At 37.4% G+C, this 26,236-nt stretch overlaps 1 protein-coding gene across 2 annotated transcripts in view; it reads right to left on the bottom strand.

The window, feature by feature from the left end:
- PFDN1 (prefoldin subunit 1) overlaps positions 1 to 22,520 on the bottom strand; it is a 68,307-nt gene extending 45,787 nt beyond the window's left edge. For both annotated transcript variants that reach the window (XM_025852163.2, XM_073887845.1), the window contains exons 1-2: positions 22,389 to 22,520; positions 19,862 to 20,028 (exon numbers count right to left, since the gene is read on the bottom strand). In XM_025852163.2, the coding sequence (XP_025707948.1) occupies positions 19,862 to 20,028; positions 22,389 to 22,421 (200 nt within the window). In that variant the 5' untranslated portion in view covers positions 22,422 to 22,520. The remainder of the gene's footprint in view (positions 1 to 19,861; positions 20,029 to 22,388) is intronic.
- Positions 22,521 to 26,236: the final 3,716 nt, after the last annotated feature.

The following is a 26,236-nucleotide window of genomic DNA, read 5'->3' as shown; positions in this document are numbered from 1 at the left end:
ACTCATGTGGAATTTAAGAAACAAAACAGAGAATCATAGGGGAAGGGAGGGAAAAATAAAACAAGATGAAATCAGAGAGGGAGAAAAACCATATGAAACTCTTAAGGATAGGAAATAAACTGAGGGATGCTGGAGAGGAGGGGAGGCAGACTGGGGTAACTGGATGATGGGCATTAAGGAGGACACATGATGTAATGAGCACAGGGTGTCATATTTTTTTGCATCTATAATTCCTTTTGTAATTTAATTTTACAAATTACACCATGATAAAACTTAATAAAAATTACTCTTGTCGCATATTTTCAAGATTTTATAAGTTAATCCAACACATACCACAATAGATTTTTGTTGTTGTTTACATAGGAAGTTCTCATGGTTTTAGTATTATACAAATTGAAGCTGAGACTAGACTCAAAAATGAGTTCAGAAAATCGCATTACAAAAAACTGGGAGTAGTAAAAAATCCATGCAGGGCTGCTGTGCGGAAGCAAACTGGATGTTTTCATTGCCGTAAGTCTTCAGTGCAGCCAAACTTAAAAACCAGTCCTCCAAAAAAGATGAAGGCATTTTGGAAAAATACAGCAATTCCAGGGTATATGATGGCTTTTTCTTTAGCAATATAACCTCCAGAGAATCCACATAGATGCAATCAGAGATCGAAAGGCCAGCATGAGGCCAATGAACAGCCAAATACAAGCACCTGAGCACAGGGTGTTACATACAATTGATGAAATCACTGAACTCTACCTTCGAAACTATTAACACACTATATGTTAATTAGTTGAATTTAAATAAAATAAAATTTTTTTAAAAGATGTAAAATGTTACCATATGATTTCACTCATACATGGAATTTAAGAAACACAATAAATAAACAAAGGGAAAAAAAAAGAGAGACAAATCAAGAAACAGACTCTTAACTATAGAGAACAAGGTGATGGCTGTGGAGTAGTGGAGTGGGTGACGAGGGAGGATGGGTCAAACAGGTGATGGGGATTAAGGACTATGATGAGCACTGCGTGATAATGTATGGAATTACTGAATCACTATATTGTACACATGAAACTAATATAACCCTGTAGATTAACTATACTGGAATTACAATTTAAAAATAAATAATAAACAAATACAAATAAAACCATTCCTATTTAAAAAAAAGATGTAAAATGTGAAGTCAAAAACATAAAATGTGGCAGGACAGGAGTAATAACGTTAAGCTTTACAATGGGGTCAAACTTAAGTTGTTATCAACTTAAAAGACATCATTTTAGACATGTCATTGTATGTAAGCCTCAGAGTAACCACAAAGCAAAAACCTATAGTAAATACACAAAAAATAAAGAAAAAGGAATATAAGCATACCACTAAAAAACTCATCAAACCACAAAGGAAAAGAGCAAGAGAAGCAAGGAACTAAGAAGAACCACAAAAACATCCAGAAACAATTAAGAAAATGGTAATATGCACAAATCTATCAACAATTACTTTAAATGTTAGTGGACTAAATTCTCAAGTCAAAAGACAGAGTGAATAAATAACACACATGACCCATCTACCAGCTACTAGAACATACTCCCTACAAGATGTGAAGACATATCCAAACTTAAAGTGAAAAAGATGGAAAAAGATATTCAATGCAAACAGAAACCACAAGAAAGCTGGAACAGCTATACCTGTATCAAACAAGATAGACTTTAAAACAAAGACTGTAATAACAGACAAAATAGGGCACTACATACTGATAAAGGAGTCAATCCAATAAAATGATATAACATTTGTAAATATTTACATGCCAATCATAGGAGCACCTAAATATAAAGGGAGGCAGGGCATCTGGCTGGCTCAGTCGGAAGAGCATGTGACTCTAGATCTCGGAGTTGTGAGTTCAATCCCCATACTGTGTAGAGAGATTACTTAAAAAATAAAAAATATTTAAAAAAATAAATAACTAAAGCAAATATTAACAAATCCAAAGGGAAAAACAGACAGCAATACAATAATAGCAGGGCACTTTAATGCCCCTACTTCCATCAAAGGATAGAAAATCACTAAGGAAACATCAGCCTTTATGGCACATAACACCAAACAGACTTAATAGATATTTATGGAACATTCCATCCAAAATCAACAGAATACACATTCTTCTCAAGCGTCTATGAAACATTTCCCAAGTTAGATCGTATGTTGGGCTACAAATTTTAATAAATTTGAGGACTGAAATCATATAAGGATCTTTTCATGAAACTAGAATTACATAAACTGGAATTTTACATAAAATTAAGTAAATAAACTGGAAAATTCACAAATATGTAAAGACTAAACAACATGCCACTAAGCAACCAATGCACGAAAGAAGAAATCAAAAGAGAAATAAAAAAATACTTTGAGATATATGAAATTGGAAAAGCAAAATACCAAAATTTATGGGAGGAAACAAAAAAAATCTCAAACAACCTAACTTTACACTTCAAGGAACTAAAGTTAAAAAAAAAAGGAAAAAACAAGGCTCAAAGTTAGGAGAAGGGAGGAAATAAAGATTAGAGGAGAGAGCATGATAGTAAAAAGACAATATAAAAGTTCAAAGAAATTAAGAGCTGGTTCTTTGAAAAGATAAATAATAGATAATCCTTTAACTAGAGTCATCAAGACAAAAAAAAAAAAGAAAGAGATGACTCAACATCAGAAATGAAAGAGATGTTACAAGTGATACCACAGAGGTTCCCAGGTCCTGGGATCCAGTACTGCACTGGGCTCCCTGCTCAGCAGGGAGTCTGCTTCTCTCTCTCCATCTGCCTCTCCCCACCCCCCTCATGCGCTCACTCTATAAAAATAAATAAATAAGTAAATAAAATATTTTTAAAAAATGATACCACAGAAATACAGAAGATCACAAAAGACTGAACAATTATATGGCAACAAACTAGATAACCTAGAGGAAATGGATAAATTCCTAGAAACAATCTACCATGACTGAATCGTAAATATACACAAAATCTAAACAGACCAATTACTACAGAAGGAGACGGAAACAGTCATCAAAAATCTCCCAACAAGTTAAAGTCCAGAACCAGATGACTTCACTGATGAATTCTACCAAACATTCAAAGAATTAACATCAACCCTTCTCAACTCAAAACTCTTCCAAAAAAATAGGCGGGAACACTCTCATATTCATTTTAGAGGGCCAGCATTACCCTAATACTAAAACAAGATAAAGACACCAAAAGAAAATTATGGGCCAATATCCCTTATGAACACAGATGCAAAAATCCCCAACAAGAGGGGGCACTGGGGAGACTTCAGGGGAAGATGGTGGAATAGGGGAATCCTAAATTCACTTAATCCCACAGAACTAGATAACACCCATATCAGCGTAAAAAACCCAGAAAACAACGTGAAGACTGGTAGAACAGATTCTCCACATCTAAATGTAGAGAAGGGGCCACATCAAAGAAGATAGGAAGGGTGGAAAGCCAAATGGACCCCAAGGACTGTCCATGGGAGGGAGGGACTGGCAGATGCAGAGAGGGGAGATGACCAGACCACCAACCCAGGCACCCCAGGCACAAGGGACCCACATGGGGAAGACAAATCCCCCATAGCATTTGACTTGGAAAACAGAGGGGCCTAACAATCAGTAGGGCTTAACGCCTGGAATTTTAATAATCAGGAGGCTCTGCTCTAGGAAAGTGGGGAGGGTGGAGCCCCTGCCCTTAAACAGAGAGCACAACAGGGGCACCTGGGTGGCTCAGTCAGCTGAGTGTCAGACTCTTGATTTTAGCTCGGGTCATGAGCTCCTGGGTAGTGGGGAGCCTGCTTGAAGATTCTCTCCCTCTGCCCCTCCCCCCGCATGTGTGCATGCATTCTCTCACTCTCTCAAATAAATAAATCTTAAAAAAAAAAAGAGAGCGAGCACAAGAAACATTCCTTCTGAGATACAGCACAGAAGCAGCAGTTTGAAAAACGCCTGGGGTATATGGGAAGGAGATTTATTGACTAACCTCAGTCTGTACGGGAAGGGTTGGGATCTTTGGGAGACTTCTCCAAGAACCAAAGAGCTGGCAAGTACCATTTCTCTTCCCCACCCTACAGTCTAGATATACCTGTGGGAACCAGCACAGCACCTACACTCTCCATCTTGCTTGCTAACAGTGTCCCTGTCCACAAGCACCTCTGCAGTTCTGCCCCCTCCAACCTGGCAGGCCTCAGCAAGTGTTCCCAGGAGGCTGCAAGTCCCCTCCTGCAGCAGACCAGCACAGACCATGCTGGCACCACGAGCCCCATTCTCAAATTCTGCTGCTTACGTGCTCCCTCCAATATGCCCTTGTTCAGAGCCCGTCCAAAGCAGTGTCACAAGCCTGGTAGTGTGCAAGCAGTCCCAAGAGGGGCTAGCACCACTCCAAAGTGACTCCTGTCCCAGGGAGAAGGGAAGATAACCCCACACACCACTCCAACTACAGCCCCAACTGGAGGCAGACACTGGGTTTGACTGCAGGCCCTTTCCAGCAACAAAAGTTTCTCAGGGCACAACACAGGGAGAGCACCCTGAAGTTCAGTGCTACTGCATCTCTGGAAAAAACCTGGTCTGACTCAGCTCAAATACAAGATGGACCCAGACTGGCCAATTAACAACAAGGGGGCCAAACCCTGCCCAAAACAGGCAAAGAGAACCATTAAAGATGACTAGATTGAAGGCAAACGCAGATCAGCCACAACAGCAGGGCACACACACAACACACATAAGAAACATCCCTGAAGGGCCAGGACTTGTGAGCAGGGAACACTGCACTGCAGGGCACTACAGGACCTATTCTTCATCAGGCCACTACTTTCAAGAGCAGGAGAAATAGCTGACTTTCCTAACACACAGAAGCAGAGAGAGTCAGACAAAGTGAGGAGACAAGGGAATATGCCCCAAATGAAAGAACAGGACAATATCACAGCAAGAGAGCTAAATGAAATGGAGATAAGTAATGTGTCTGATAAGGAATTTAAAGCAATGGTTAGAAAGACTCATTGGATTTGAGAAGAGAGCGGAGAACCTCTGTGAGACCCTCAACAAAGAGAAAGAAAATGTAAAATGAACCAGAGATTAAGAACTCAATAACCGATATTAAAAACATATCAGAATAAATAGCCTAGAGGAGGCAGAAGAAGGAATCAGCAACCTAGAAGACAGAGTAATGGAAAGTAATCAAGCTGAACAAAAAAGAAAATAATAATAACTGAAAAGACTTTGGGAACTCAGCGACACCATCAAGTATAATAACATTCACATTACAGGGATCCCAGAAGAAGAGAGAGAAAAAGGGGCAGAAAATTTATTTGAAGAAACAGTTGAACGCTTCCCCAGTCTGGGGAAGGAAACAGAAATCCAGATGCAGAAGGCACAGACAGCCCCCAACAAAAGCAACCCAAGGAAGTCCACAGAAGGTAATTAAAATGTCATAAAGTACTGATAAAGAGAAAATTTTGAAATCATCAAGAGAAACAGTTACAAACAAGGAAAAACCCATAAGGCTATCAACTGATTTTTCAGCAGAAACTTGGCAGGCCAGAAGGGAGTGGAATGATATAGTCAAAATGCTGAAAGAAAAAACCTGCAACCAGGTTTTTCTCTATCCAGGAAAGAGCTAAAGAATTTCCCAGAATAAAAGGAAAGATAAGAAGTTTCCCGGACACACAAAAGTTAAGGGAATTAATCACCACTAAACCAGCCCCACAAAAAATGTTAAACGGAACTTTCAATGGAAAGGAAAGACCATAAGTAGAAGAAAAATGGGAACCACAAAAGCAGTAAAATTAGGTTTATCTATAAAAATCAGTCAAGAGATTCACAAAATAAAAGGATGTAAAGTATGGCACCATATGCCTAAAAAAACACAGGGTGGATAGTAAAGAATGGGTTCAAACTTAAGCCTCAGTTTCCAACTGAACCACCCAGGCGCCCAAATTTTTTATAATTTTTAACTAATCTCTACCCCCAAAGTGGGGCTCAAACTCAAAACCCCAGGATCAAGAGTCGCAAACTCTACCAACTGAGACAGCCAGGTGCCTCAGGAGCCGGTTCTTTGAAAATATCAACAAATTGATAAACCTTTAGCCAGACTCATAAATAAATAAGAGAAAGAGAGAGAAAAGACTCGAATAAAATCAGAAATGAAAGAGGGGAAATAACAGCCGACTCTACAGAAAGACAAAGGATTATAAGAGAATATTATGAAATATTATATGCCAACAAATTGGACAACCTAGAAGAAAAGGATAAATTCCTAGAAACATATAATCTCCCAAAACTGAATCAGGAAGAAACAAAATTTGAACAGACCAATTACCAGCAATGAAACTGATCAAAAATAAAGAAATCCCAACAAACAAAAGCACATGACCAGACAACTTCATAGGTGAATTCTTCCAAACATTTAAAGAAGAATACCTATTCTTCTCTATTCCAAAAAATAGAAAAGGAAAGAAAACTTCCAAATTCATTCTATGACGCCAGCACTACCCTGATATCAAAACTAAATAAAGACACTACAAAAAAAGAGAACACAAGGCCATGATCTCTCATGAACATTGATGCAAAAATCCTCAACGAAATATTAGCAAATCTAATCCAACAATTCATTTAAAAAAATCATTCACCACGATCAAGTGGGATTTATTCCCAGGATGCAAGGGTGGTTCAATATTTGCAAATCAATCATCGTGATATATCACATTAACAATAAAAGAAAAGATAAGAACCATATGATCATTCAATAGATATAGAAAAAGCATCAAAGTATAAAACACATTCATGATGCAAACCTCGAAACAAAGTTTAGAGGAACATACCTCAACAAAATAAAGGCCATATATGAAAAACCCACAGCTAACATCATACTCAATGGTGAAAAATGGAGAGCTTTCCCCCTAAGATCAGGAACAAGGCAAGGATGTCCACTCTCGCTACTTGTATTTAACAGAGTACTGGAAGTTCTAGCCACAGCAATCAGACAAGAAAAAGAAATAAAAGGCATCCAAATTGGTAAGGAAGAAGTGAAACTTTCAGTATCTGCAAATGACATTATACTATATACAGAAAACCCTAAAGACTCTACCAAAAAACTATTAGAACTGATAAATGACTTCTGGTAAGGCTGCAAGTCACAAAACCAAAGTACAAAAAGAAAAAACAAAAACAAAAAATCAACATACAGAAAGCCGTTGCATATCTATACACTAATAATAAAGTAGCAGAAAGAGAAGAACACAATCCCATTAACAATTGCACCAAAAATAATAAAATACCTAGGAATAAACTTAACCAAGGAGATGAAAAACCTGTACTCTGGAAACTATAAAACGCTGATCAAAGAAACTGAAGACAACACAAAATGGAAAATATATTCCATGTTCATGGACTGGAAGAACAAATATTGTTAAAATGTCCATACTACCCAAAGCAATCTACAGATTTAATGCATTCCCCATCAAAATTCTGATGGCATTTTTCACAGAACTGCAACAAAGGATCCTAAAACTTGTACAGAACCATCAAAGACCCCAAATATCCAAAGCAATCTTGTGAAAGAACAAAGCTGGAGGTGTCATGCTTCCTGATTTTAAACTGTATTACAAAGCTATAGTAATCAAATATAGTACTAGCCTAAAAGCAGACATAGATCAATGAAACAAAAGAGAAAGCTCAGAAATAAACCTACACATAGATGATCAATTAATTTACAGCAAGGGAACCAAGAATATACAATGAGGAAATGACAGTCTCTTCAATAAATGGCACTGGGAAAACTGGATAGCCATATGAAAAGAATGAAACTGTGACACTATCTTACAGTATGCACAAAAAATCAATTCAAAACGGATTAAAGACTTGAACATAAGACCTGAACCATCAAACCCCCAGAAGAAAACTTGGGCAACAAAAGCAAAAATAAATAAGGGGGACTACATCAAACCAAAAAGCTTCTACACAGCCAAGAAAATAAAATGAAGAGGCAACTTGTGAATTGGGAAGTATTTGCAAATCATATATATGATAAGGTGCTAATATCCAAAATACATAAAAAAAGAACTCTCACAATAATGAAGAAAACAACCCTCATTTAACAATGGGCAGAGATCTAAATGTACGTTTTTCCAAAGAAGAGAGATGACCAACATGTACATGAAAAGGTACTCAACATCACCAATCATTAGGGAAATGTAAATCAAACCACAATGAGATGTCACCACGAATTTTTGAGAATGACTATTATCAAAACACAAGAAATAACAAGTGTTGGCAAGGACAAGGAGAAAAGCGAAGACTTGAGCACAGTAGGTGGAAATATAAATTGTTGCAAACACTATAAAAAATAGTATGGAGGTTCCTCAAAAAATAAAAAATAGAACTACCATATGATCCAACAATTCTACTTCTAAGTATTCGTCCAAAGAAAAAGAAAACACCAGTTTGAAAAGATATGCACTCCATGCTCACTGTAGCACTATTTACAATAGCCAGGACATGGAAGCAACCTGTGTCCATTAATGGATGGATAAAAAAAATGTGGTATATATACACAATGGAGTATAACTCAACCTTAAATCCTTGGGTGTCTCAGTCAGTTAAGCACCTGACCCCTGATTTCAGCTCAGGTCATGATCTCGTGGGTCGTGAGATCCCGTCAGATGTGGAGCCTGCTTAAGATTCTCTCTCTCTCCCTCTCCCTCTGCCCCTCCCCTGACCAAGCACTTGTGGTGCCCGTGCACGCTCGCTCGCTCTCTCTCTAAAAGAAACAAACGAAAAAAGGTTGGGGACAAGTTGGAGACAACCTGAAAGAACCAATGGCCAAACTGGAACTATCTGAGCAACAGAATAGCACAGTTTCAGATTATAATCCAGAAATACAGCACCTAGACCTGCCATACCTTAGGCAAAAGAAATCTGCAGAACACAGTATGCTCAAATCTAACTCTGAGGGACACTGCTACATCTTAGTACTATACTGTGTTCCCCTCATCAACTACTATATTCCTAAACACACATCCCCTTCCTTTTCTGTTCCAGGGTATTTCAAGCATTATGGAAGGCTATCCACTAAGCTACCTCTACCCAAAGTCCCTCCAAGAACTCATTTATTTTCAAGGCTTCAACTTGGCTAAATGATATCACCCCCATCAACTACAAAATATCACAAAATAATATCACCCCCATCAACTACATTCTCTGCATCATCTGTCATTTCTACTTGTATGTTCTGCATCTCAAACTCAACATGTCCCAAATTAAACTCCTTTTATCTACCCATACCAACATTCCCTACAAGCAGTTTCCCCATTTCATTTCATATCAATGATACCACCACTTGCCCACTCACCTAAGTCCCAAAACCTGCAAATATCTTCCTTGTACCCTCCATATTCCCAATTTATCACTGACTCATCATTTTCTTTCATAATGACCCTTTTCCTTTCAATTCCACTTCTGCCACCTTAACTTATGCTCTTACTATTACACTCCTGAATTACTTCAATAGCTTCCTTCTGTAGTCCCTAATTAAACTCTCCCTAATTCATCTTACATATAGTACCAAGAGTTTTCAAGTAGCTAACCCTCAAATGTTGGTCACTGTAAAGACTGTTGCTGACGATTTTAGTAGACACTATTGGTTGGCTACCCAATATCCATTCCTCTTCTTTGTTGAAGAGCCCACATTTTGTTTGGAGACCCTCCACTTCCCCAAGTGACTCAGGGAAGTGAATCCTGGGGTGAATCTTGATTGGTCTTACCCAATCATGGCAGTCCCATCCCCCAAGATTTAAGCCCAAGCACGTGATAAAGTTCTTGTCATGAAATGTGAGAGGTGGCCCTTTCGAAGACTTCTGGGAAAGATTTTTCTGCTCCTACAAATGTGACATAGAAAACATGGTACTTTCTGGGCACCTGGGTGGCTCAGTTGGTTAAGCAACTGCCTTCGGCTCAGGTCATGATCCTGGAGTCCCGGGATCGAGTCCCACATCAGGCTCCCTGCTCAGCAGGGAGTCTGCTTCTCCCTCTGACCCTCTTTCCTCTCGTGCTCTCTGGCTCTCATTCTCTCTCTCTCAAATAAATAAATAAAATCTTAAAAAAAAAAGTAATCCAAAAAAAGAAAAGCAAATAATATATTTAAAAAAAGAAAAGAAAAGAAAAGAAAATATGGTACTTTCTAACTCTAGATGTTGTCACATCTGAATGAAATATTTGGAACTCCTACAGCCAACCTGAAGATAAAGCTGGCAAGCACAAAGAGGGCAGAGGCAAGAGTAAAGAAGTGGAACTGCAGCCCAGCATTGGAAGCTTGATATACACAATACTGATAAATCTCAGAAGCATTGTGCTTAATGAAAGAAACCACACAAAGGAGTACATTCTATAATGATTCCCTCTCTCTCTCTATATATATATACATACACACATATATGTGCACTCCATATGAAGTTCTAAAATGGGCAAAATTAATCTACAGTGATACAAGTCAGATTATCAATTGCCTAGAGCAGAACTTGAGGGAGGGAAGAAATGACTTGGGAGAAGAAGGAACTTCTGATGAAAATGTTCTATATCATGACTGGAGTGATGGTTACAGTTGTCAAAATTCATCTAATTGTACTCTTAAAGATGAGTGTATTTTACCATATATGTTATATTTCAATAAAGTTTACTTAAGAAAATAATTAGTTCTATAGTATGCCAGACGGTTATAAATGCTATGGAGAAAAATAAAGACAAAAAAAGAGAGTACAAAAGGCAAGAAAGTGGGGGTCGAAGTATGTGCACAATTTTAAATTGGATGGTTATAAAAGGCCTCAATGCCTTTTTAACAAAGGCCTCAAGGAAGAGAAAGGTGTACGGGAGACATCTTAAAGAAGGAAGCTCCAGATGGAGAGATCAGCAACTGCAAAGCCCTTGTCTCTTTCAGTGATAACCATTTGAAGGTTTTGACTACAGTGATCAGACATGTTTTGAAAGGATCACTCTGTGCACTCAGTCAAGAAAACCTATAAAGTGGTAAGGATAGAAGCAGGGAGCCCAGATAGGAAGCAGCTGCAATAATATGATGGTAGCTGAGATCAGGATGGTGGTAAGTAGAAATGTTCAGATTCTGGACCAAATTTAAAGATAGTGTTTGCTAATGGCCTGAATGGAAGATTAAAAGAGAGGAGTTAAGGATGACTACGAGATGGAGAAGAATCAAAAAACCATCTACTGAAATGAAGAAGCTTATAGGGAGGAACTGGTTTACTTGTAAACAGTGAGAATTTTATTTTGGTCAAGTTAATTCTGAGATGCCTACCAAATGGAGATATACACTAGGCAGGTGGATATACAAGTCTGGAGTTCAGGGAAGGGGTATAAGCTAAAGATAAAAATCTGGGAGTTGCCAGTATATAAAAAGGCACTTAAAGAGATAAGCCTAGATGAGATCACTAAGAGACTGAGTACAGACAAGAGAAGAAAAAAAAAATTCCAAAGACTGAGCCCAAGCGCAATCTAAAATTTGGAAATGGTAAAGAAAAAAATAGTAAAGGAGAATGTGAAGGAATGGCCAGTAAAATAAAAGGAAAACCAAGAGGTGATATCCTAGAAGCCAAAGGAAGAAAATGCTTCAACAAGGGAAGCAAGACCAGATGGAATAAATGCTCCTGACAGGTCAAACTAGATGAGGAATGAGAATTCACTGGAATTATCAGAGGACCAATGTCCCTTCAGGAAACCAGGCCCATGTAAATGTCCCTTCTTCTAGATAAGTAACCCATACACTGCTAGGTTCAATTTGTACTAATTAGAAATCACTGTGTATTTTTAAATCAAACTTATTACTTCTAAAATGAAAGCAGTAGTATGTTTATCTATTTTAAACATGATGTTTATTTTTGGTCACTATTTGGTATTCTAAGTATTCTGGTAAGTAATCACCTCTGATGTTTACCACTTTTACTCTAGCCTCATCAAACCCCAAACATATCCACATATAATCATCAAGATTTGCTACAACTTTTTCCAACATGTGATATTTATTTTACTAGAAGGTTAAAATGTAACACCGAATGAAATATAACCATTGGACAGTAAAAATTACTATCCAGTGAGTACTGAAGGACACAAACAGAAGACTCCTGGTACAAAAGTAGAAAGTCAGAGGAATATAAATATATTCTGGCACAAATGCAAAAGACTCAGACACACATACAGGATGCGTATTGTGATTCAAATCTTTTTACCCTGAGCCAAACAATGTAAAAGGCTCAGTTTAGGGCAGTCATGCTCTTATCTATTTAAAGACACATTTTTAATACTGGGCTCTTGCTAATGTGCAGATTTGATATGAGAACATTTCAAGTCCTCTTCAAAGCCAAGGGAACAGTGTCTTCCAAGTAATCTGGTCCATTTCAAGGTAGATAACCTTCCTCAAAACAAGAGATGGCAATGAGAGTTCCTGGCCAGGACAGTAAGAGAACATTCCCTCAGACATGTCTATTCGAACTTAAATGCTAAAAATAAACTGAGCATACATTCTTCACAAAACCACAGGCACTAATGGTGCACGCAACAAACTGCAACCCTAATCATTCCTTCTGGGCAAAGGGTATTTGTAGCTCACAGCAATTCCTGATACAAGGAATAAGGAAGAATACTAAGAATTCACTATCAAGTGTGTGTTCACATACACAGGTAGACTGACTTTCCACCTTCTAGGTCAATATTTCTTCTGAGCTCCTTTTGAATGTTTCATTAAGCAGATTATGTTCCTTGACATGACCATTCCAGTCCTCTCTCAAACAGATTAGATAGCAACTTGTTCCTAAATTTGCCATTATGAGATAAGTGGCAGCTAAAATCAGAAAATTCTTGGTACAGCTTAAAACTGATTGTTTTTCATTTCAGAGAAATTCAGCTGAAGTCAGTTGCAGCAAACAATTCCCCAATGACAAAGTAACATAGTTCAAGGTTACTGCTACCTTAATTTTTATTTAGATAGGAACAACAAGGTAATGGTATTTTTCACCCTTCCCTCAGTTTACTAAATCAATCCTTATCACCAACTGGGATACACTGTAGTATCCTCTTGTGTTGCTGAGTAATTGCTACTTTCATGCAACAAAAGCAGGTCTTGTTTAATCCTTTGCCAGTTTAAAGAAAAAAAAAAGTCAGGCCTTTTGATGTCAGGAAATGCAAAAGCCAAGTCCTCCAAGTAACCAAATGAATCAATTTTATTTACATTTTTAAATCAAGTTCGAGCCTAAAATAAGTAAGGACACATTAAATAAGAATTGTATTTTAGCATGTTTGCACATCCCAAGGTAAGTATAACAGACTTCTTTTCCCTTTACAATAAACTCCTAATTAGCACAATGATTTTCGAAACTAACTTCCTGTGTTTCAGTGTGACAGTCTGGATTCTGGAGGACATGGGAGGGGAAGAAGGGAAAGAATTATTAAAAATAATCTTCTGAAGAAGAAACATAGCTATGTGATTCCTACGCAAATGTTTGCTAACTTCCCCTGGCACAAAAACAGTGATGTCATTCTACACAGCCGTACAGCAGTTATAATCAACATTTGAGTTTTTAAATCACTAACAACTTAAGGAAATTAAGAATATGACTCAAAAATCTCCTCTCCCTAGAGTACCACATCTGTGAAAGAGGAGTGTGCCCATCTGGGGTCATATACATACTCAGCATCAACAAGACTGAAGTCATTTTTCCCTGCACAACAGAAAAGTTGTTTTTTCCCTTAGAACTCTTGAGCAATGAAAGCCAGGACTTTAAATGGCTCCGTATAAAAACACAAAAAGGGTGGGTCACATTCTATATTAGTAAAAGCAGCTCAACATCAAGAACCCCTCTTCCTTTAAAATGAAATCTAAGGGGTGCCTGAATGGCTCAGTCGTTAAGCGTCTGCCTTTGGCTCAGGTCATGGTCCCAGGATCCTGGGGTTGAGCCCATCGGGCTCCCTGCTCAGCGGGGACCTGCTTCTCCCTCTCTCACTCCCTCTAGCTTGTGTTCCCTCTCTCGCTATGTCTCTGCCAAATAAATAAATAAATCTTAAAAAAAAAAAATGAAATCTAAAAAACAAAATAATTTTCAAAGGGAAGAACTCTTTAGTTATCTTTGCTTCATTTTTTCTAAGTATAAAGTAGTATACAAGGAGCTGATAAATTTGTCTGCAGTGTGCTCTCACAACAAAAGTAATGTACATTTTTTTCTCCTATAGCAAGCACTAAATAAAATATCCAAACTTGATTCCAGTAAGAATACATAACTATTTTTACTGTAACATCAACAATATTTACTGCACCAAGATTTGTGGTTTATTTCCTAATCTAGTACAACTATTTTGTCGGCTTTAAAATGACCTCAAATTGACTGGAATACCAACTCTACAGCTACATGAAATTGTAAAATGGTTTCAAAACTTGAGGCACCATGACTATGTCCCTTTCTATTAGTATTTAACGTAATGAAACAGAGAAAGAGCAAATATTTCAACTTGGCTTTATTAATGTCACGATTCAAATTACAGGTCAATATCCAAACTAACAATTAAAATAACAACAAAACCAACATAGTATTTTAAACAAAGGGCATTTCAAACAAGCCGTCATGAAGAATTCAGATTACTACATCCTAAATAGTTGGAAAGTTACTCAACTGTTTAGATTTTTGTTGTTGATATTAATCTGTTACCTATCAGGAATACATCTACTGTTTTTACTTTCTACCTGTGCCACATTTATCTTAGGTTTTACACTTCTAGATCTTTCAACCATTAGAGATCAACCATCAAATTACTTCAACAAGTAGAAATAGCAACACCGCTCCCAAACAGCAATTTCTGCATTGCTAGACACTTATCTAGTTGGTAGATTTATACCATTGTTCATTCTTAGTTCCTTAAATGTAAAAAATACCCACAGAATGGTGGCATACCTCTAAATTGGTTTAAATATGGTACAAAGTTATTTTTAGTTAGGTTCAAGTTTTAAAAAGGCACTAATCATTCTTCTCAAAGGCTAATCTACTCAAGTTCCTCCCATATTAAAAAAATTAAAAGCTTAATTTATCTCTTTTGGAAAAAAGAAGTTTATGTAATGCTCAAGTAAAAGGATATTAAAATTATAGAATAATAAACCTGACCTCAGGGTGAGGATCATACCTAGGGTTCATAAAAGTAAGTCTGACATTTATTCTAATGATGGTCCTTTCAAATACCAGCATGGTTAAATGTCCTTTACATACACTTTCAAATATAATTCTTATTTTTAAAAATACTCTTATTTTCTAGTGTGCAAAGTAAAAGGGAAGAAAACCCCCATAAACCATTATAAACTGGTTCTTATTCAGGAAAAAAAAAAGATACAAGAAACATTCATGCAGTATTTGAGAACTATGTCTATTCCCTCCTTGCATGCTAGAAAGATGCAAAGACAAACACTTGCAAACTATTCAGACAGATCATTCCACAGTTGTAACTTTCATCATAGTTCTCAAAGCAGTATGGTGAGGTCAGCTCACAAACAGCTTAAGTAGCCAAACCAGAAATTGGTGGTAGTAGTATCAGGCTACATAACAGCCTCTCCAAAGAATATGAAGTAAGAGAACTAAAATGTGCTGGCAACACGCCAAGAGACTGGATGGCATATGGCTTTGAGCAATGAATACGCAGAGCTCACAGTATATAGCAATTCATCATCTCTTACCCTATAGCCCGATTTTCCTTGTTTAAAACCACAATTAGCCATATATAAGAGGTATTTAATACTACCAAATTTCTCCATACTTGTGACTTGAAAGACATTTGGGCTGGCAAGATTTGGTTAAATTAAATACATACCCTATAAAGGAAAATCTGATTTCCATCCTATATGAAAATGAGGAAGGTAAAAGATATACTGTTATATTGATATTATTCCGCATAGAATAGCCTTTATTCTTTAAGGACTATACTGCTCTCAGCATAATTCCAAAGGCTTAGGTTCTTCTATACTGTCAGTTTTGAATGAACATCTCTGCAACTGGTTGGCATTTAGAATTAGTCAACTTTCTCAGTAGATTTAATAAAGAATTAATACTGTCCAACCAAAGGACATAATTTTGGTCAGAAACAACTCCTCTTCTTTTCCTCCCCGGCTGCTTGAACCCTCGCCGCCATCGTGAACGACAGAGTAACTATCCGGACCAGGAAGTTCATGACTAACCGACTACTTCAGCGGAAACAGATGGTCATTGATGTTCTTCACCCTGGAAAGGCAACGGTACCTAAGAGAGAAATTCAGGAAAAACTAGCCAAAATGTACAAGACCACACCAGATGTCATATTTGTGTTTGGATTCAGAACCCATTTTGGTGGTGGCAAGACAACCGGCTTTGGCATGATTTATGATTCCTTGGATTATGCAAAGAAAAATGAACCCAAACACAGACTTGCAAGACACGGCCTGTATGAAAAGAAAAAGACATCAAGAAAACAGCAAAAGGAACGCAAGAACAGAATGAAGAAAGTCAGGGGGACTGCAAAAGCCAACGCTGGTGCTGGCAAAAAGTGAGCTGGAGATTGGACAACAGAAGGAGTAAAGATGCTGCAGTGGCTTTATCTGTGGTGGCTGTGCAGATTTTTCATGAGAGGATCAATAAACTAAGAATGTTAAAAAAAAAAAAAAAAACTCCTCTGACCTTAGTCAAAATACATTACTTTTACAATTTCACCTTTGTTGAATCATATTCTAAAACAGAATAAAAAAGCCTAATTCTTAATTGTGCAACTTTCCAAACATATTTTCTTTCTAAAGAAATAAAAGAAAATGCAGTTATTTTAGGCAAGAGAAAGAATCATACTCATTTCAAATCAAGACACATTTAAAGATTTTTTTTTTTTAATTTGACAGAGAGACAGCAAGAGAGGGAACACAAGCAGGGGGAGTGGGAGAGGAAGAAGCAGGCTTCCCGCTGAGCAGAGAGCCCGATGTGGGGCTCAATCCCAGGACCCTGGGACCATGACCTGAGCCGAAGGCAGACGCTTAACAACTGAGCCACCCAGGCGCCCCAAATCAAGATACATTTAACACCTATTTTGTGTCAGACATTATGTTGAGAACTGAGGAAACAAAGACAAATATGTATGTACATGGTCTCACAGAGCTGACGATCTAGCTGAGGAAAATGACCCATTTAGAAATCAATCATCTCTCTTTCTCTGCTGTACTAGCTACAGGAACAAAAGCTCTGGCATCACCCAGGGAAGTGTGGAATAAGTCTGCCAGGGAGAACCGAAAAATCTTCAAAGATGAGCTATGTCTTGAAGGATAAGAATTTCACAAGGGCAAGAGGATACTTCAGGCCAAGGACAGAACGAGCAAAAGCAAGAACATGTGTGACAAAACCCTGTGGCAAAAGTAGGGATAACCATTTCTGGAACATATGCTACTTACTACTCTTCTACCTTCACCCATGACAGACATTACTAATCAATCAAAACATGTTTAAAGCCCACATGAAACTCAAACTCCTTCTCAACAGAAAACCCAAAATCAATGCAAGAAGTTAAGTCCATGACATGAAACTTATGTGCTATCCTGAGCCTGGGAATAGAAAGTGGCAGGACTTGAGGCTAGGGGGTTACATTAATAATGGACAGATTATGAATGAATACTAGGCTAATAAGTTTAGATTTTATCCTGTGGGCAAGAGATCAAAGAATTTTATGAAAAATATGGACGTGATCAATTCCGGCAGAAGTACGAAGACTGCATTTGGACAGACAGAATAAAGGCAGAAAGAAAATTAAGATGCTATTGCAATAATCTAGGCAAGATACAATGAAGCCTGAATTTCAGCAATGGCAAAAATCTACTACAGATCCTAAAACAAAAATGGAGTATTTTGGATTTTATAATTCATGGTTTTAAAACAATAGCTTGAGAAAAATTAGTATTCTAATTAGAAATCCCAAATAATACTCAAAAAGGAAAAGACAAATTAAGGTAAAGACTTGAATTAAATAAGTGAATCACAATGATACTCAAGATTACTCAAGACTATAAATTCAGAAATAGTTATTTCAGGTTTAGCATCAAGGAGAACATCCTCATGACCAGACTAATACTCAGCAAGTCTTTTCTTCCTGAGGGCACTAATACTCTAGCCAAACAACAAACGCTGTTCACCTTACATGCCCCTACAATGCAGGGTCAAATTTGCACTCAGTGGGATGCAGAAAGCGTAAAAGTCAAATTGAAAACCAGTTTGAAACTACGTAGGTTTCACTTTATCCAAACATTTAAAACTATGTATTTCTTATACATGAAATAAATCTTCAGGAAATACTACTACTGTTGTATGTTAACTAAATCATATCCTAGCCTTTTAATTCTATACTTCTTCACATGGAATACAACCTATTTGTAGCACTTAGGGGAGTATGCAAAAAAAAGCAACTACCCCACTTATGCACTATGCTTAATCAATTAAATTATTCTGATTAAAACTAAAAACTTCATTGTAGCTCAAAAGGCCAAAGACAGTCAAAAGAGTTTTTCTATTTTTGGAAAAAGAGATTCTTTAACTGTTGCAAAGGCTAATGCTGTGACATGAAATCCAGGTGCAACACGTTAACAAACATGTTAGGAAAGCTAACATTACTGTTTTAATACCTAAGGATATTCACATTAAGGATAAAATTACCCTGTAGTGAATGCCAACAATGCACCTCATACTACACAGACAGATATTCAAGGGTTCTATTTTGTTATCATTCCAATTCTTTCATGCCCCAGTAAGCAAACCCTCAAAGTGGGATTCTCTTCCTCTAAAACTAAGCTAAAATGAAAAATATGAACTACAGAGATAAAATTTATTTGTGATATATTGTTTATTCTGAGAAAACAAATCACATGTTTATCATAATCTATCTCTTTTCCAGAAAGAAATGGAGTAGCTAGTCATGAGCAGGGCCCACTTCTCATGATGTCATTCCAAAGCCATTACTAAATGTTACACATGTTACACTTCCTTCAAATCAATCACAAAACAAGTCATCCTAAGACCGAGGTCAAATTCCACTCAACTAAAAGATCTCCAAACTTGAAGTAACGGTCCACTTACTAAATAATATTCAAAGACCAAATTCCAGAAAAACCCTCCTCTTGTACCTCCCCCACTTAAAAAAAAAAAAATCAGTCTTCTCCTTTTAGCTCATTGTAATGGAATGTGACCTGTAGTTAAGGGCTTTTCCATTCCTTATTTACTGCTTAGAGAAGGCAAAGCAGATCTATTCTCCCTCACAAGGGTAATGTATTTCTTAAAAGAAGAAAAGTGCAGTGTGGGTGGTTAATAATATAACAATTAGAACAAACAAAAGGCAAATTGGTTTACTTGATTTCTCATGTATGACAGGATGAGTTTATTTAAATGATAAATCAATCTATTTTTATTTTACAACACTGGACAAACATCTAAAAGATCTAGGATCTGTATGATTCCTAATAAATCAGGTAGGATAGGGGAAGTTAAAACTACAACTACTTAAATAAATCTTCACACACAAAATTACTATAAACATCTTTTCATGACAAATCATATTTTTGTCATTGAAGTTATACACTTAAGTACCTACCTGATCATAGAGAGAAGAACAGGAAAATACTTAAGAAATGTACTTCAAAGTCTAATATTAAACACATCTATCTGGGGTTCAGTTAGCATTTTTTAAAAAGAGGTATTTGACTCGATGATCCCCAAAACTACTATGATACTTTAACCCGAGTTTTAAAATGAACGAATTCTAGACAAAAACTCTCCCGCAATAACCCCCTTAAGGATATATTTTACTTACATTCTTCCTACACCTTCATACATGTGAGTCTCATCTACCAAAGTCATGATCTCTGTATCTGTAAGATGTGCATGCTTTTTCGTTCTGTTTAGCTGTTCAATCTGTATGTCTGCAAGCTTCACCTTCTGTTGAGTGTCAATAACTTTGGCTTGAAGCTCTGTGAAGGCCTAATAAAAAAAAGTCCTTGATTTAGTGGGTGAAACATTTTACAGGAAACACAAGTCAAATCCAAACACATCAAAATAAAGCATGTTAACCAGAGACAAAGCTGTTAAATTTACTGACACAAACATCAGTAAAAGTCAATATAATTGTAAACAATCAAGCCACCATACTAAATAATGAACTTATCCTGTCCTCAGAAGATGCAGTCTATTTGAAGAACAAATGTACATTAAATAACCTTATGAAAAAGCAGGTATCCAAGGAGTAATAAAAACAATAAATGCAAGAGTCAGAGGATGACACCCAGAGATTCAAAACAGAACCACAAATACGACTCACTTCATTTGTGTTACATGACTAGGTTTCAAAACACTTTCTCACATTTGTTTGAAATACTAACAAGGGAATATTAATATGAGAACATTGAAGAATTTATCTCATTTACTCTTCTCAATAATCCTATGAGTTAGGGATGGCAGTTTCATCATCACTCTTTACAAGTTAAAGTAACTAAATTTGTTAAAAAGATAAAAGTGGCTTCCACAGGGTTGAACAACTATTAGGTGGAAAGGCAGGTACTTAAATCCCTTTCTTCCGACCCCTAGTTCAGGAATGTTTCTATTCTGTCTACAGTAATATTCAGAATACAAATATTTTTGAGATAAAGATAAAAAACTAACAAAAAAATCAAAGCATTGGTAGAAGAACTGCATCATGATATTCATATCCACATACCAAGCCAAATTTGACCCTCATGTACACTTAAAGATAAACACAGTTCTTGGATACTCTTAAGTGCCTAGAATGACTTTCAGATGCTGTCAAATTTATGCCTTAATAATAACATCTGTGACTGCAACAATACAAGGCAAAGGCTACTAAACTTTTTTCTGACTTTGCTCTCCCCTACTAGTAGGTTTCCAAAGACTGATTTAGAAAGGGAGGTGCCTGAAATTTCCTATTAGTCTTCAACAACAACAACAAAGATCTCATAAAGATATTAGAAGATAAAACCTTTAAACAAGTTTATTTTTTAGTTAATTTAATTAGCCGTCAAAACTACCCAATTTCAGTCTCCAATCATTTTCTTAGTTTCCATTCATTGCCCAGGGGTTTCTTAACAACGAATTCAAATACTGGGAGCTAAGACCATTCACAGCTGTACTCAACTGTTTACTCTTTCACTAAACCCTGACTTACATTTGAACTCTTAACAGGAAAAAAAAAAAAGGTAAATTTTTAGAATTCGTTAAGAATTCTTAAAATGAATTTGGTTTTGCATGTAAAATTACCTGACCTGTGCACACTTTGCTAAGGAAGCTGGTAACTGTTAAGCTGAGATATTACAGCATTAGAGAACACCACGTTAAAGACTAAATTTACAAGTTTCAAAAGAAGAAAGACAAAAAGCAAGTTACATATACATAAATCCTCTGGGTAATAACAAACAGCTTCATTTATTAGGAGCAACAACTAGCCCAGCTTCCTATTTCATATGCAAAGGTTGACCAGAAGTATTAAGACGCAAAATTTGCTTTTCTGAAGAACCTAAATTCATAATCAAAAGGTGTGGAGTAAAGTAGGGAATAGTGGATTCTAGTCCCAACTTTTAACTAAATCTTTTCTGGAACTCAGTTTCCTTTTCTAAAAAAAGTACAGGTTTAACGTAGATAAGTCCAGGATCCTTTCCCTGACAACCCTTAGATGGCGAAAACCTTTTTAACTGAACACATTTATAAGCAACTGTTTGAAGAGAGGAGCCCAGTTCCTTCTCATACAGATTATATTTGGAAAATTTTACGGACCTGTTTTTTTGACAAGTCCTTCAAGAAAAGGGGAAAGGGAGTACGGCTGGGAGTTAAAGCCCTGATACTAACATTGTTATGAGACTATCTAACTCTGACCTGTATGTAGATACTGCGACCTTTCACGGTACAGGATCAAGTAAGTGGCCTAAAAACAGAGTGGACTTGGGAATTTTTAAAGCAAATGAGGATTTAGAATTACAGATGCCTCAGCTCAGGCAAGCGGTCCGAAGGGTCTCCAATTTGAAACGCTTACTTCAGGCCTTACTAGGGAACTGAAGCCTCCACACAACGAAACGGCTCTGGAGCTCGGAACGAGAGAACATGCCAGCTATCGGCCCGCCAGACTTAACCAGACCAGCCCAACCGGCTCTTACCCAGAAAGAGCTGCTCGCCCCCCACGCCAACATAAGGAGAACTGGTCCCGCCTCAGGACTCTGGGAAATCACTCCCCAGTTCCCTGGGGCCTCTTGCCTTCCTCAGGACTCGAGCCTCATGCGATATATCCCCTTAGCTTCCCAAAGAGAAGCCTGTAGCAGGTCAGGACCCTCTTTTACCTTCTTCAACTCCAGATCCACGGGAGCCGCCATCTTGGTTCACTCAGAGCGCCTGCGCAGTACGATAAAGCCAGAAAGAGGATGGAGGAGGGGCAAGCTTTGGCGGGTCGACTGTCCCTTTCCTTCTGCGCCTGCGCACGAGTCGGACTAGCCCGGCTTCTAGAAATGTCACGAGTACAGATTACATTTTCCCCCACGCGATCTATCAGGCTTGGCACGCAGATTCTCTGGTTTTAAGCGCTTTCACAAATACCTTAGCTAGTGCTTGGTGACTAGAGTTGTAAGTAGATCAGGCCAAAACCTCTTCAGGCATTCATTACTTCAGCTAATCCCTGTGCTGTCAGGGAAGTAGAAGAATCAACCTCAGCCTTAGGCATGCCAGTACGGAGAAGTCCAGCAGTTTTAGTAGAAGTGCTCTTCCAAAGAATTTATTTCTACTGAAGTCTTCTGGAAGACCTTCTAGACACAGTGGTTCTCAAGAGAGGCAAAATAAATTTGCTGAAAGAATACAGATTCTCTGGGGTGCGTGGGTGGTGCAGTCGCTTGAAGGTCCTGACTCTTGATTTCTGCTTGGGTGGTGATCTCTGGGGTCTTGAGATTGAGCTCTGCCTTGGGCTCCACGCTCAGTAGGGCGTCTGCTTTGGGTTCTCCCTCTGCCCCTCCCCCTGTGCTCATGCTTTCTCTCTCTAATAAATATTTTAAAAAATAATAATATGGAGTCTCTGGTCCTCATCCCAGACTTAATTACTTAAAAATATCTGAAATTGGGGCCTGGAAGTTTGTGTTTTCCCAAACTCCCTTTATGACCTGATGCAAGTCCACCTGCAGACTACATTTTCAGAATCTGCTAATAAAAGACCTGGCATTTCAACCAGAAGATGAATAGTAATTAGACTTTTAGAAACGGAAGAAATGGATGTTTTACCGACTCTAAAAACTTGGGGGGGCGGGAAAGGCAGGGAATTTGGATCCAGCTAGCTCTGGATTCAATGTTTGCTCTTGCCTAGGCCTGTCTGGTTCCACTTCAGTAGCTGTGTAACAGTAGAGTTTGCGCCCTTATTTAATTTGAGAGTAACAATATTGACCTCACATGGTTATTTTAGGTAATAAGACTGGGAAAAGCTCCAAGCATAGCACCATGCTCACAGTAGGTACTCAAGAGTTATAGTTAAGTTGATGTAGTTAGCATTATTATGTTTGTCTTTCAAGGTCTAGGAAGCAGGCCACCTCTCCCATTATCTTTTTTGCTTTTTTGTATCATTCATCACACAGACCAAAAATAATCTTTCCTCTGAACTCTCTTCAAGACTACATCTGTTCCTTTCTGAGGTACATGATACTTCCTACCTTAAAAACAAAAACAAAACAAAACAAAACTTTTTTTAAAAAAAGATTTTATTTATTTATTTGTCAGAGAGAGAGAGCACAGGCAGGGGGATTGGCAGGCAGAGGAAGAAGCAGGCTACTTGCTGAGGAAGGAGCCCGATGTGGGACTCTGTCCCAGAACCCTGGGATCAAGACCTGAGCCAGAGGCAGAGGCTTAACCAACTGAGCCACCCAGGGGTCCCCTACCAAAAAAAAATTCTTATTAAACTCTAAGCTCCTTGAAATCAAGAACTATGGAATAATGATTCTCCCATTTATACCCAAAACACTGATCACAGTGCCTCACAGAGAAGAAATACAAAATAAACACTCAGTAAGAATAAATTCTTCAGAAGAAAACTAGCCATTTTTCTCTAATTTGGTAAAGAAAAGAAAGGCCTAATTCTATTCCAGGACCTTCTTAGAACTTCGTTATAGATAGTTAATAAATAATGACTAAAAATTAAAATTCAAAGAAAGTCTCAGACACTTATCTGTATATTACCTCGTGAGATTTTAAAAACACTCCTCATAGAGTCATATGTAATGTCAAAGTTAGAAGCATAGGCTAAGGTGTCAGACAACCTGGGTTCAAATACTGCCTGTTAAAAGCAGTGGGACCTTAAGAAAGGATCTTCTCTCAATTTTTCTGGCCATTGTTCCTTTTTGCATACCACTCCTTCCTCCTGAGTTTAATTTCCTTCTTGATGAAGTAAGTCCTTTAGTAGGTTCTTTCAGGAAGAGTCTTGGAGAGTAAACTCTCAGCCTTGTATGATGGATTTGATTGTGTCCCCCCCAAAGAAGATGAGGTGAAGTACATCCAAATGTCATCTATTTGGAAATCAAGTCTTTACAATGGTAATCAAGTTAAAATAAGGTTGTTGGGGTTGCCCTAATCCAGTATGTCTTAGTCCTTCAGGCTGCTATAACAAAATACCACAGACTGGATGGCTTATAAACAGCAAACGTTTATTTCTCATAGTTCTGGAGACTGGAAGTTCAAGATCAGGGCGCTAGCATGGTTGAATGAGGGCCTTATTCTGGGTTGCAGACTTCTGACCTCTTGCTGTGTTCTCACAAGAAAGAGTGAAAGATCTCTGTGGGGTCTCTTTTATAAGAATATGACTCCCATTTGTAAGGGTTCCATTCTCAAGACTTAAGCACTTCCCAAAGGCCCCACTTGCTAATGCCATCATGTTTGGGATTTCAACATACGAATTTTGGGGGTGCACCAACATAACATAGCACAATATGACAGGTGTCCTTATAAAAAGGGGAAATTTAGACTTAGAGATAGACATTCACAGAAAGAGGACTATGTGAAGAAACAGAAGAATGCCATGTGAAGATTGCAGTTATACTTCTGGCGATCAGAAACTGAAAAAGGCAAGAAACCCTCTATAGCTTTTAGAGGGACAATGACAATGTCAACATCTTGATTTTGGTCTTCTAGCCTCTAAAACTGTGTGAAAATAAATTTCTGTTGTTCTAAGCTACCCTGTTTGTAGTACTTTGTTATGGCAGCCTTATGAAAGTAAGTCACTTTGTATATATAAAATTGTCTTAATTTCACCTTTAGTTTGAAATGACAGATTAGCTGTGTATAGAATTACAGATTGACAATTATTAGACATTTTTCCATAGTCTTCTGGCTTTCATATACTGATAAAAATTTCTGTCAGGCTGCTTTTCATGATTTTGTTAGAAACCTGTCTTATCTCTCATGTTTTTTAAGACATTCACATTGTTCTAGGTTCTGCCCTTTTACGTGTGTGTGTGTGTGTGTGTGTGTGTGTGTGTGTGTGCGCTTTCTTTATTTTTCCTATTTGGGACATAGTACACTTCTTTAATCTGAGGTTTTATGCTAATTCTGAAAAATGTTCAACCAGTAACTCATGGAATATTGGCTCCCCACCATTTTTTGTCATTATTCCTAACTAGAACCCCTATTTAAAATATGTTGAATCATCCATAAATCTTTGCCTCTATTTTATACTATTTCCCCATGCTGAATCCTGAATGATTTATTCACTTTTCCTCACTAATTTACTAAGTTTTTTCAACTATGTCTAATTTACTGTTTAAGTCATTCCTTGGGTTTTTATTTGAATAATTATAAACTTTAATTCTTAAAATTTTATTTGACCCTTTCATGACAAAAACACTTAACAAACTAGGAATAGAATGAAACAACTTTAACATAAGAAAAGCCGCATATAAAAAACCCATAGTGAACATCATGTTTATTGGTAAAAGACTGAAAGCTTTTCCAGTAAAGGAACAAGGCAAGGGTGCCCACTTTCGCCACTTCTACTCAACATAGTAGTGGATGTCCTAGCCAATGCAGTTAAGCAAGAAAAGAAATAAAAGGCATCCAAATTGGAAAGGAAGTAATAAAATTATCCTTGATGATAAAACCTTATAATTTTAGGTGTAAAATGATAAAACCTTATAATTAGAAAATCCTAACAATTCCACACAAA

The sequence above is a fragment of the Callorhinus ursinus genome, unplaced genomic scaffold, assembly GCF_003265705.2.
Source record: "Callorhinus ursinus isolate GAN/ISIS: 27379988/994484 unplaced genomic scaffold, GSC_fseal_2.0 scaffold83, whole genome shotgun sequence".
NCBI lineage: Eukaryota > Metazoa > Chordata > Mammalia > Carnivora > Otariidae > Callorhinus > Callorhinus ursinus.
The sequence above is the reverse complement of the archived record's forward strand: the minus strand, read 5'-3'. Positions and strand labels throughout refer to the sequence as shown.